Source organism: Leucoraja erinacea, unplaced genomic scaffold (genome assembly GCF_028641065.1).
Source record: "Leucoraja erinacea ecotype New England unplaced genomic scaffold, Leri_hhj_1 Leri_116S, whole genome shotgun sequence".
NCBI lineage: Eukaryota > Metazoa > Chordata > Chondrichthyes > Rajiformes > Rajidae > Leucoraja > Leucoraja erinaceus.
Window position 1 is genome coordinate 264,991 of NW_026575418.1, and position 13,126 is coordinate 278,116.

General features: G+C 44.5%; 3 protein-coding genes across 3 annotated transcripts; 2 read left to right on the top strand and 1 right to left on the bottom strand.

Annotated features, from left to right (window-relative positions):
* Positions 1-615: 615 nt before the first annotated feature.
* LOC129715421 (histone H1-like) lies at positions 616-1,389 on the top strand. The gene has a single exon (XM_055665311.1). It carries the CDS (start codon positions 703-705, stop codon positions 1,372-1,374), a length of 672 nt encoding a protein of 223 aa, XP_055521286.1. The 5' UTR covers positions 616-702; the 3' UTR covers positions 1,375-1,389.
* A 577-nt stretch (positions 1,390-1,966) lies between these two features.
* LOC129715430 (histone H4) lies at positions 1,967-3,207 on the top strand. Its single transcript, XM_055665321.1, has one exon. The coding sequence runs from the start codon at positions 2,091-2,093 to the stop codon at positions 2,400-2,402; it is 312 nt and encodes a 103-aa protein (XP_055521296.1). The 5' UTR covers positions 1,967-2,090; the 3' UTR covers positions 2,403-3,207.
* Positions 3,208-12,237: 9,030 nt separating this feature from the next.
* LOC129715425 (late histone H2B.L4-like) lies at positions 12,238-12,725 on the bottom strand. Its single transcript, XM_055665315.1, has one exon. It carries the CDS (start codon positions 12,677-12,679, stop codon positions 12,296-12,298), a length of 384 nt encoding a protein of 127 aa, XP_055521290.1. The 5' UTR covers positions 12,680-12,725; the 3' UTR covers positions 12,238-12,295.
* Between the last annotated feature and the right edge of the window lie 401 nt (positions 12,726-13,126).

Consider the following 13,126-nt stretch of genomic DNA (forward strand, 5'->3'; position numbering starts at 1 on the left):
CAGACTTGGCCAAAAAGGCCTTTGCAATGCATGAATCCTCTGCTAAATGTTGGTTCTATTCTGCCTCTATTTTGGCCTGGATTTACACATGGATGCTGTCTGAGTCGTTGAGTTAAACAAGTACATGTTGTCTATTTTTGTAAACCAGCAACTGCAGTTCCTCGTTTCTACATGTTAAAGGGACCCGCGATTTAGACTGATTTCACTGTGTTTGTGGGTGCCATCATATCGCCGGATTTCCCAGCCCCCCCGGTGGAAAATTAAAATGTTTCCCTGTCACAAGTTCGCCCCGCCAGTGATCTCAATCCTGGGGTGCGAACGAAGCGCAACTTGTTAGTTAGTTTTAACATTTCAGTCGAAAAGTGGCGAGAATGTCAGCGATCGGGGCAGAGAACTCGCTCAGCGCGGCAATGAAACCAGTTTAAATGGAAAATGCTGTATTTAATTTGGGTCAAACTTTCTCTAAAACAAACCTTCCGGGCTCCAGGACGGACAAGGGGCGGTCTGGGACACAAAGGTGTCCGATTTTCATGAGAATCGGAGACTTTTTGAGGAGAGAGAAACACAGTGGCGCCGGGAGCTGACAACAGGATGTTTCCGCCCCGTCCGCTCTCTGCCTTTAAGATGCTCTGAGCCGCCGCCTCTCGTTTCATTTCTCACCCAGTCCTGACTGTGAGAGATAACTTTTGCAGAGTTGCTGATATGAGCGAGACCGCAGTCGTTGAAGCGGCTCCTCCGCCCGCCCAAACCAAGGCTCCCAGGAAGAAGGCGGCGGCCACCCGGAAAAAGACCGCCGGTCCCAAGCTGGGGGAACGGATCGACAAGATTGTTGCGGATTGCCACGAACGGCGAGGAATGTCCCTGGTGGCGGTATCGAAGGGACTGGCCGCCAGCGGTATCGATGTTGAAAAGTACCACAAGCTCATCAAGGTGACCATCAAGAGGAAATTGGAAACCGGTTCCCTGGTTCAGACCAAGGGCAAGGGCGCCTCGGGCTCCTTCAAGGCCGCTGCGAAAGAAGGCGCCGTGAAAATGGCAAAGAAAGCCAAGAAACCAGCGTCCAAGGTTTCGAAGACCAAAAATCTGACCGTCAAAAAAACCCCGTCCAAGAAACCACCGGCAAAGAAAATGTCCAAGAAAACTGTAAACAAGAAATCTCCCGCCAAGAGAGTTGGGGTCAAGAAATCGCCCGCCAAGAAAGTTGGGGTCAAGAAACCAACACCAAAGAGGCCGGCGGCTAAGAAATCAGTGGCCAAGAAGGCCAAGAGCCCCAGGAAGGCCCCAGTAACAAAGGTGAAAGTGGTCAAGACGCCGAGAAAAGCGCCGAAGCCGAAACCAGCGGCGAAAGTCCTGAAGAAAACGACAAGAAAATGAATTGAAACGATCAACTTGTAAATACCTAAACCCAACGGCTCTTCTCAGAGCCACTCACATCTCCCCGGAAAGAGCTGATCCTGAATCAAGGGTTACAGTCCCAGGACGAGGCTCAGTGCCAACGGGAAATAATTCCCATTAAACTTGGGGTCCTCGGTAATTCGCTGCCCCGTCCCTTGTGTCTGAAATAAACACAGACATTGGGCTCAGTTTAAGGCTTCTCTGTGAAACTGCAACACTTGATGGTGAATTCCCGCTCACAGACCAAAGTCCAACTAGGAGGATCCCCAGATCAGCGGGTTAATAACACTGCATTGTGTTGGAGGGGAGATATGGGGAGAGGGAACGGGCTCTGAAGATGATTGGGAAATAGACTCATTAGTTGTCAATACATTTAGACAGAAATATTACTGATTGCTCTTTAATTTTGGATCCGTGCCTGTGAAAGTTTGCGGGGCGCTGAGTCTTGGGTGTATTGTCAGCAAACCGTTGAAGTTTGGCGGTTGCAGAAAACTGGGGGAGGAGCTGGGGATGAGAGGCCGCTCTCTGCTCTGTCTGTCACTCTGACAGTCTCCTCCCCTTCTCGCCCCTCTCTCTCTCTCTGCGTTTCTCGAGTAGGTCGGGACGCTGTGTATAAAAGGAGACAGTAGAGCAGCTATAGGATCTTTGGTAGCATTCGTCCTTTTATTGTGCAGCGACTTTAGTGAAGAAACATCATGTCTGGCAGAGGAAAAGGAGGTAAAGGACTGGGTAAAGGCGGAGCAAAACGGCATCGCAAAGTACTTCGCGATAATATCCAAGGCATCACCAAACCAGCTATCCGCCGCCTGGCTCGGCGTGGCGGTGTCAAGCGAATCTCGGGTCTGATCTACGAGGAGACCCGTGGGGTGCTGAAGGTTTTCTTGGAGAATGTGATCAGGGATGCGGTCACCTACACCGAGCACGCCAAGCGTAAGACGGTCACTGCCATGGATGTGGTGTACGCTCTGAAACGCCAGGGCCGCACTCTGTATGGCTTCGGCGGTTGAAGAATTCTTCCCTTTATCCAATCGACAAAACAAAGGCTCTTTTAAGAGCCACCCACCATTTCACAAAGGGAGCAGTGACCGGGAGCATGATCACATTATGTACTGAATGAACTTTTAGTTATTGCCCGATCGCCGCATGCATTTGATTGATTCTTGCTTTCAGCGGTTGTGATGAAGAAAGGTGATGTTAGCCAGATATTCTGAAGGTTTAAACTGAAGAGGTGCTTATAGTAGACTATTCTCCAGGCCAAAGATCATAAAGGCTATCCCCGTTTTCCCCTTTGCTATTTAACACTTTGTAAATCCAGCAACACAAAGGTCGACTCGAAACTTTCCCGGCAAGCAGTAGTATATATCCAGTCTATTCAGACTTGGCGGTTTACCGACGTGATTTGAATTAATTCGAAATTATGTTGGTAGGAACAGAATAATGCTGCATTCACAATTGCAAGGGAGTATGTACCTCGGTTCCCGCTTGCCGTTAAATTGGCGGGCGATTTCAAATTGAACCAGTAGCCAACCACACGACAGTGTGCCTGCCCTCACTGGTTGTCTGAGCTCCGCCCGCCGCTCACAAATCTCTAATTGGTCACAAATAATATTTTCCCCGCCGGCCTCAGACCTGAAACTGGCGTCCAGTTACTGACTGAGCTGCTGCCAATCGCAGCGCGGGAACGACATGTTTGCATCTGTACTACAGCCAATCTCACGCTGTGGGCCGGCCCTTCACCAAGGCTTTAAAAGTCGGCTCCAGAGCCGGCTCCGTCATTCCAGTGCCTCTATTTCACGCTGTAATACAAGTGTTGAAGCACAATGGCCCGGACCAAGCAGACAGCGCGCAAATCGACCGGAGGGAAAGCTCCTCGCAAACAACTGGCGACCAAAGCGGCGCGGAAGAGCGCTCCAGCCACGGGCGGAGTGAAGAAGCCTCACCGCTACCGGCCCGGCACCGTGGCTTTGCGGGAGATCCGGCGCTACCAGAAATCCACCGAGCTGCTCATCCGTAAACTGCCCTTCCAGCGCCTGGTGCGTGAGATCGCTCAGGACTTCAAGACAGACCTGCGCTTCCAGAGCTCGGCCGTCATGGCCCTGCAGGAGGCCAGCGAGGCTTACCTGGTGGGGCTCTTTGAGGACACCAACCTGTGCGCCATCCACGCCAAGCGAGTCACCATCATGCCCAAAGACATCCAGCTGGCCCGCCGCATCCGCGGGGAGCGCGCTTAAACTCGGAACCAAGGACAACAAAAGGCTCTTTTCAGAGCCACCAACCCGGCTGTGGAAAGAGCTGTGTCCTCCTGTTCATTGTCCTCTTACATTACGGTCCCGGCCTTTCTTACCACAACTGGCACCGCAGTCACAGCTGCCGAGCGGAGTCTGACCCCACGGGCTCCAGTGTCCCGGGCGGACCCGGTTACCATGTGAATCCCCTTGTGACGCGTTCTCGTCTCCTCAAGAACAAACTCCTTTATTGATCAGTTTCCCCGCGTCACATGTCATTATTCGGCCCTTCCACAGACACCGTGAGTTGTCCTGAATTAATGTCCGGGTCACTGGGTTGTTTTATCCTTCACATGCTCTACCCAGCTGTTCATTATATCATTACAGTGGCGGCCCGGGCTATCAGCGGGACTTTATTTAGCAACGTTCCACGCTCGCTATTACTGAGCGGAATCTCACGCCGCTGATCCAATGTCTCGGGTAGATCTGTTTATGTTGTACATCTCATAGCGACTATGTGTAAACGACCCGAGAAAACCGCGCCAGCTGTTTGCTCTTCGCCTCCTTTGTGAAGTACGCTGCTTTCACCGACAACATATGTCTGTAGTACGCACAGAAAATGGCGCGAAAAACAACTGTCGGCCCTGCAGTAAACCAGATTGTTTCTGGTTTATATTCTATATCCTTACCTAGGAGAGTGAGCACGTCATATACCTTCCTCACCAGTGTATTCCACAGGGCTGCATCCTATGTCAGACCCCAATGTCTGTTCATCAACATTCCTTGTAATCCCTGTTATGTCCAGGCCCCGTACACCTCAATACTCCTCCAGGAAGGTCGTGAGGCTCTCTGGTTTTCCCTGAACATAGACCCAATTAGTTTTCTTTATTGTCCTTCTTGTCCAGTCCCTCCCGACCACCATTGGAGACACCTGACACGTCCACCTCTTGAATAACTTGCAATTTCTAGGACCCCATTGGCTCATCTAAATTATGTTTTATTTTTAATTGTCTACTGTATATTATGTTGATACTTGTGGGCAAAGCACCAAGGCAAATTCCTTGTATGTATACATAATACTTGGCTAATATCAACATCCAGTCTATTTACACCTCCATCACCCACCAGGAAAGGCCTTACAGTTCTTCTTTGAACAGAGGCCCAATCAGTTCCACTCTATGAACAACCTTGTCTGCCTGGCAGAAGCTGTCCTCCCCTCAATAATTTCTCTTTTGTCTTCTCACGTTCTTCAGGTTAAACATGTAGCCATGAGTACTTGCACGGACCCAAGCTATTCCGCCTTTTTGTTGGTTATGTCAAACAATTCTTGTTCCAAATGTGCACTGGCACCATGCCCCAAATGTTTCCCTGCCGCATCAATAATTGCATCGGGACCATTGATACCATTAATTCTACCCTGCCCTCTTTCACGTGGCATACCTCTGACCCCTCTCCTTCTTCTTGCTCTCTCTGTCTCCCTCAAAGAGGACAGGCAATAGTCTGGCATCTGCTGCAAACCTACTGACTTCCAATGTTATCTGTCCACCTCCTTCAATCCTGCCCCTATATCCTTTGTGTCCTGTAGTTCTGCACTCACTCCCCTGCCCCCAGAAAGAACAGATCCATTAATTCTCATCTTTCACCCCACCAGCATCTACATACAACACATCATCCTCTGCCATTTCCGCTACCATCACCATTTTTTTCACTTAAATTTTGATTGATTTTTCAGGGATATATACAAAACAGTGCAACACCATCACCATAAATAAAACAAAATTAGAAAAACAACAATTAAAATAAAAAAAATAAGTAGATAAAAAAAATAGGAATTACCGTGTGGTTCATTTACCAAATTAAAATAAAACCCATTACATTGATTAATTATCTGGAGATAATTCAATATTCACACAAACATACCATCTAGTTCTATATAACACAATCTTCCCATATCTAGCTCGGCATTTCTCTAATTGGTGTCATGGCTCAAATAAACAGTCCATTTTTCCCAGATCTTCTCAAATGAATTCTCCTTGACTCAAGGAATATGTCAATTTCTCCATATTAAAGATGTCTCGCACAATTTCTAACCACTGATCCTGTTTTGGACTTTTTTCATAAAGCCACTGCCTGGTAATGGCCTTCTTACTTGCTGCAATCAAATATGTATCTTCTATTTTTACAATATATTTAATACGCCCCAGATACATCACAGGGCAGGTATTTGGGATTTTATAACCCAAGATATTTTTTACAACTGCATTAACACTTTCCCAGTATGGCCTTATCTTTACACAGTTGCAGAAAATATGCGAGTGGTCTGCCTCCGTACTCCCACACAGCCTCCAACAGTGTTGTCGGACAGCAAGTTGCCTACTATCACCTCAAAAACGTAGCAAGATTAAGAGGACTCATGTCAACTCAAGACTTAGAAAAACTTGTACATGCCTTTATTAATAGCAGGCTAGATTATTGTAACAGTCTCCTTGCAGGCCTTCCTAAAAAAACTGTCAGGCAGCTACAGCTTGTTCAGAACGCTGTTGCTAGAGTTCTAACAAAGACCAAAAAATTTGAACACATTACACCAATTCTTAAATCCTTACATTGGCTCCCTGTATGTGAGAGAATTGCTTTTAAAATCCTGCTGCTCACCTATAAATCACTACATGGTTTAGGACCAAAGTATATCATTGACATGCTTCCACTATATAAGCCTTCTAGATCTTCTGAAACCAATCTGTTAGTGATTCCCAGAGTAAATACAAAACATGGGAAAGCAGGATTTAGTTACTATGCAACAAATAGCTGGAATAAACTTCCTGAAGATTTAAGACTTGCCTCAACTTTGACCACTTTTAAAACAAGACTGAAAACTTTTATGTTTACTTTAGCTTTCAGCTAAATCTTAACTACACTGCACTTTTAACTTTTGCACTTTTTATAATGCATTTTTAATTTTGCTTTTCTTTTCTTTTAGTTCTATTTTATTTTATTATTTCATTTTATTGTATGACATGTTTTTATGTGAAGCACTTTGAGTCTGCCTAGTGTATGAAATGTGCTATATAAATAAAGTTGCCTTGCCTTGCCTTGCTTTTTATTTTGGGTGTTATAAAAAAGTGAGATAGATTCTTCCAGCAAAAATTCTCGCCATACAAGTGAGCTTGTTGATGAGCACTGTGTTTCACACAATTAATACCATTCTTCTTCTGTTATTTAGATCTTTAATTCTGCTTCCCATTTTGTTTTGATGTAGAGCGTTGATTCTCCCCGCTTCCCACCAGCGCTTGGTAGAAAGCAGAGATGACCCGAGACCCCTTCTGTTTATATGCATCCACAATCACCTTGATCACATTATTTGAACTTTCATCTAATTCTGGCCTTATCTCTTTTGTAAAGTAGTCTCTTCATTGCAAGTATCTAAAAAAATCTTTGTTTTCAAGACCATACTTTGACTTTAAATCTTGGAAGCTCATAAACTCGCCATTTTCTGAAACTGTATACATTGCCGTTATGCCTTTTTGTGTCCATTCTTTGAATCTTGAATCATACACCCCCGGCTTAAACTTTGAGTCATATGCGAACCACTTCAATGCGTAAACCCCGCTTTTTAATTTGTTTTTTTCCACTATAACATTACATATTTCTAACGTAAATGCTACTATTGGATTCATAGCATGTTTCAAAGCCCCTCTCAGATATTTGTCTCCCACCAAAATCTTGGACTGGTAACCCTGTATCTCCGTTTCCATTTCTTTCCATCGAGATTCATAGTCAAGTCTATACCAACAAGCCAGAAGTCTGAGTTGAGCAGCAAAAAGTATTTCCTCAGATTTGGTAAAGCCATTCCACCCTTGCTTTTCAGCACTTGAAGTGTTGTTAGTTTTATTCTTGTTGTTTTGCTATTCCAAATGAATCTAGAGATCATTTTATCCCAGGCTATGAATTTATCTTGGGGAACATTAATTGGGAGAGATTGGAATAAATATAGTAGTTTAGGTAGAATATTCATTTTTACTGTTTGTATTCTGGCACTGAAGTCTAGAGGAAGGGTAAACCACCTTTCAACATCCTTTTTGATGTTTTCTTCAATTTTGTTATAATTAGTTTCAAACAAGTTGGAACGTGTTTTGGTTATAGTTACACGAAGATACTGCATTGTTTTAGAATTCCATTTCAGATTATATGCATCTCTGATTTGTTGGGATGGAGAATAATTGAATGAAATCATTTGTGTTTTTGTTATATTCAGTTTATACCCTTAGTAGTATCCATATGTTTCAAATAGGTTCATTAGATTTGGGAGACAGATATCTGGTTGTTCAACAAAAATAATGATATCATCAGCAAAAAGACCAATGATATGTTCTTTCCCCCCTATTTTGACCCCTGCAGGTCTTCTCTCTGCCTTATTGCTTGTGCTAAGGGTTCAATATACAAAACGAAGAGAGTAGGAGAAAGACAGCATCCTTGCCTTGTGCCCCTCTCTAACTGGATCCTTTTTGATATGTTTCCATTTACCTTAATCCTAGCTGTAGCCTAATGATATATTGTTTTAATACACCGAATTACATCTTCATTGAAACCAAATCTCCTTAGTACTTCATATAACAACACCCAACTAACACAATCAAAGACTTTATCTGCATCTAAACTAACCAGAACCATATTTGTATCCTTTTTTTGAGCATTATCCACAATGTGGAGGGTTCTTCTAATATTATCCTATGTTTGACGTCCCCGAATAAATCCAGTTTGGTCTTCATTAATCAGATCTGGTACAAAAGTCTCGAGTCTATTGCAAATGATTGAGGTAAATAATTTGTAGTCTCACCTTAAGTCTACTGATTGCAGCTTCCAGCTCCTTAACTATAAATGGTGACGTAATAATATTATATTGTGTCTCACCAATGGATGGCAGGTTGAGTTAGTTAAGAAAACTTCTCATTGTCCTTTCGTCAGCTGATGGTTGTTTAGAATAGAGTTTCTTATAGTATTCTTCAAATATTCTTTCTATCTCATCTGGCTCATGTGATTATTGATTGGTATTAGGATCTATTATTTTATGAATTGTATTAGAGGCCTGCTGTTTACGCAGGTGCCTGGCCAGGAGTCTAGTTGCTTTTGGTCCTGTTTCATAGTAGGTCTGCTTTACAAATCTTGTCCTTTTTTCCATATCTCCCCCGAGGATCTCATCTCCCCCCTTATCTCCTTAATCTGTTTTACTACCAACTGATCCTGTATGTTTTTATGTTTTTTCTCCAATTCTTTCAATTTTTATACTTTATGTTCATACGTAGCCAGCCGGGCCTTTTTATGTGATGATGTCAGGGCGATCAGCTTTCCACGTATAACTGCCTTCATAGCATCCCACAGTATTACAGGATCCACATCCCCATTATCATTCTCTTCTATGTACCTTTTTATCTCTTCCCTTATTTGTTCCACATTTGCTTTATTATTCAAAATACCCACATTGAGCCTCCAAACAGTATTTATTTTTCTACTATTCAGGTGTACTGTCAAGCTGATTGCACTGTGATCAGATACATCTGCCATCCCGATTTTACACTCTGTGATCCTGTGGCTTTCATCTGTATTCATTAAAAAGTAGTCAATCCTGGAGTAGGCTGAGTGAGGAATTGATTAGTGTGTGTAGTCCCTTTCTAAAGGGTGAGGTTCTCTGCAAACATCAATTAGGCCCATTTCCTGCACTAATGTGTTAATAAACATGGTCAGATGCATCTTGGTTTTTTTTAGGCTTGTTGTATCCAAATTATGATTCATGACCACATTGAAGTCCCCTCCACATATCAAAATACCTTCAGTCTCTAAAGCAATAATGTCAAACAGAGTTTTGAAAAAACATTTGGTACTCTCTGGGGGGGGGGGGGGGGGGGGGGGGGGCATATACATTGATCGGTGTCACTACTTTGTTTTCCAGCTTTCATTTAACTAATACGTCATCGTGATCCCACCACCGGTCACAGCTTCCCATCTTCATCTTTCATAGCAAAAGGATTTTAGTATAGGAGCAGGGAGGTTCTACTGCAGTTGTACAGGGTGTAGGTGAGACCACACCTGGAGTATTGCGTGCAGTTTTGGTCTCCTAATCTGAGAAAATACATTCTTGCCATAGAGGGAGTGCAGAGAAGATTCACCAGACTGATTCCTGGGATGTCAGGACTTTCATATGAAGAAAGACTGGATAGACTTGGCTTGTACTCGCTAGAATTTAGAAGATTGTGGGGGGATCTTATAGAAATTTACAAAATTCTTAAGGGGTTGGACAGGCTAGATGCAGGAAGATTGTTCCCGATGTTGGGGAAGTCCAGAACAAGGGTTCACAGTTTAAGGATAAGGGGGAAATCTTTAAGGACCGAGATGAGAAAAACATTTTTCTCACAGAGAGTGGTGGATCTCTGGAATTCTCTGCCACAGAAGGTAGTTGAGGCCAGTTCATAGGCTATATTTAAGAGGGAGTTAGATGTGGCCCTTGTGGCTAAAGGGATCAGGGGGTATGGAGAGAAGGCAGGTACAGGATACTGAGTTGGATGATCAGCCATGATCATATTGAATGGCGGTGCAGGCTCGAAGGGCCGAATGGCCTACTCCTGCACCTAATTTCTATGTTTCTATCCCTTTCTGCCTTCAACAGACCACACAATCTGCAACTTCTTGTTTCAGTCATCCCTTCCCACCCAAACCACCCCTTCTCCAGCTACTTTCCTCTGCAACCACAGGAGATGTAACACCTGTGCCTTGAACTCTTCCTTCACATTTACCCAAGGATCTCAGCTGTCCTTAACATGAGACAAAGATTCATGTACATGTCCTTTAACCACCTCTGTTGTATTTGGTGTTCCTGCTGTGGCTTCCTGTATGGCAAGACCAGGTGTAGACTCGGTGACCGTTTCACTGAAGACTTGCGCTCAATCCACCAAGGCCTGGAGTTCCCAGTGACTAACCATTTTAACTCCCCCTCCAATTCCCATATTGACCTTTCTGTGCTGGGCCTCCTCTATTGCCACAGTGAGGCCACACACAAACTGGAGGAACAGTACTTTATATTCTGCTTGGGCAGCCTACAACCTGATGGTATGAACATTGAATTCACCAGTTTAAGGTAACTAATCTACAAACAATTCCCAAACTCACCCCTTCATTTTCTTTCATCACAACCTCTATCACAATCCGCACATCCTCTGTCCTTATCACTCACCTTTTCTTATTTTAATATTTCAATGGTGAAGCCATCTGCCCACCAACCATCCCCACCTGTATCTACCTATCACTCAACAGGTCTTGCCCTGTTCCAGTTTTCTCCCCTCCCCACTCTAATCAGCCCAAATGCAGGTAGACCCTGTTTCTCAAAATCCCCCGCAGCAAATTCGCCAATACATGACCTGTGCCTAACAATGATGCAAGTATATCTCCCAGATCCACTGCAATTTTACCCTGGCTTCACACAATGTCCTGGGATACACCTGGTCAGGAATCAGGGATTTAGCCCCCTTAGAAAGACATAGAAAATATAAAAAATAGGTGCAGGAGTAGGCCATTTGGCCCTTCAACCCAGCACCGCCATTCAATATGATCATGGCTGATCATCTAAAATCAGTACCCCATTCCTGCTTTTTCCCCTTATCCTTTGCTTTATTTAGCATTAAGACCGAAATGTAACTCTCTTTTGGAGAGAATTCCACAGATTCAGTCAGATTGGAAGTGTGACCATCGAATATGGGGGGGTGCTGCCGCTCAAGAGGACCAGCGCGAACAGTAAGAGCAAGTAACATGGGGAAATATTAATATAATGACCCAAAGGCTCTTTTCAGAGCCACCTACAGTGACCGGAAGAGCTAAGTACCGGCGGGTGTGGGATATTTCCGTTAATTACAACCGTTCTGTGTATCTACCACAGACGAGTCTCCGTATGTCCGTTTTAGTCTAAAGCCCGCAGATAAAAATACTATTTATCTGCGTACGAAGAGCTCCGTCTAAACAGGACCCCTTACCATTTTCCTCTGTCTTTTCTCAACAGATATTTTACCAGAAATAGAGAAATCACCACCCCTCCTCCTTGTACTTCCCGGATGAATCTCTGGTGAGAGGAACAGCCCAATCAGAGTGTAGTCGTACACTAGTGAACGGGCGGCAACAAGAGAAGCGCGGAAACCAACCGTCGTTCCCCAAGAGTTTGAGAAAGTCCGCCAAAAATGTTTTTCCCAATAATCTCCAAAAACAAATACATTTTAAACTCAGATCTTGCGTACCCCATTTCGCCTATCAATTTAATTTTATATCTCCATTAATTGGTAATCGAACGGAGCAAATGCGTCTCACGGATTATAGCAGCGGGTGGGTTTGTGGTTAAATAACACAGCGTTAAATTATGTCCGGTAAATTCATAAAGTGCGGTCGGATGCGAGATTACGGCGTCAAGTGGTTATGTGCCTGAACCTGTTGTGATCTCAGTAAAAGCGGCATTCAGGGAACAATCCGGCCGCAGTTTGTTAAACAATCACAATTCACCATATTGTACCGGTGTTCCAAAAGTCCCCATACAATTTTACAGCAATTCGATGTCGAAATAATGCTACAACTCTTTTCAGTGAAATTGTGGGTGGCTCTTAAAAGAGCCTTTGGGTTTTCGGTTTAATGAGGATTGAGAATGTTTACTTCGAACTGGTATACTTGGTCACCGCCTTTGTCCCTTCCGACACGGCGTGCTTGGCCAGCTCCCCGGGCAGCAGCAGGCGCACGGCGGTCTGGATCTCCCGGGAGCTGATGGTCGACCGCTTGTTGTAATGAGCCAAGCGGGAAGCCTCACCCGCGATGCGCTCGAAAATATCGTTGACGAACGAGTTCATGATGCTCATGGCCTTGGAGGAGATGCCGGTGTCGGGGTGAACCTGCTTCATCACTTTGTAAATGTAGATGCCGTAACTCTCCTTCCTCGACCTCCTACGCTTCTTACCCGCCTTGCCTGCAGGTTTGGACACGGCTTTCTTGGCGCCCTTCTTGGCCACTGCCACTTTCACTTTCGGTGCGTCAGGCATTTCGTCTGTCGGCTTTGGAAACACAAATGTAGAGAACTCAACCGGAGCGCGGATTAAATAGGCTGCACCACCGCCCTATGCAAATGAGGGATTGGGGAAAGCGAACATTGTCATTGGATGGTGTCAATCAACCATTTGATTGGACCTTGAAGTAACCAATCACAGTGCTTCACTTCCACCAATCATAGAGCGCGCCCACTGCCCCGTGTCCGGTAACACTTGACCGGACGGGGAGGCGGAGTTCGGTGGAGCCGCTGCTGTCAATCATTTTTTTAAAATTTCAAAATAGACTTTATTAAGGTAATAAATATATACGATATTCTCTACTTTTGACTTAAAAAGTGCTTACTGCCAAATTCCTTTGAAGGAATCAGAGAAGAAATACACTGCGTTTGAAGCAAATGGGAAATGATATCACTACTGCAGTTTCTTTTGGTGTAACTAATG

What these genes read in the sequence shown, in the direction of transcription:
- LOC129715421 (XM_055665311.1), top strand. Translation starts at nt 703, where the DNA reads ATGAGCGAGACCGCAGTCGTTGAAGCGGCTCCTCCGCCCGCCCAAACC.
- LOC129715430 (XM_055665321.1), top strand. Translation starts at nt 2,091, where the DNA reads ATGTCTGGCAGAGGAAAAGGAGGTAAAGGACTGGGTAAAGGCGGAGCA.
- LOC129715425 (XM_055665315.1), bottom strand. Translation starts at nt 12,679, where the DNA reads ATGCCTGACGCACCGAAAGTGAAAGTGGCAGTGGCCAAGAAGGGCGCC.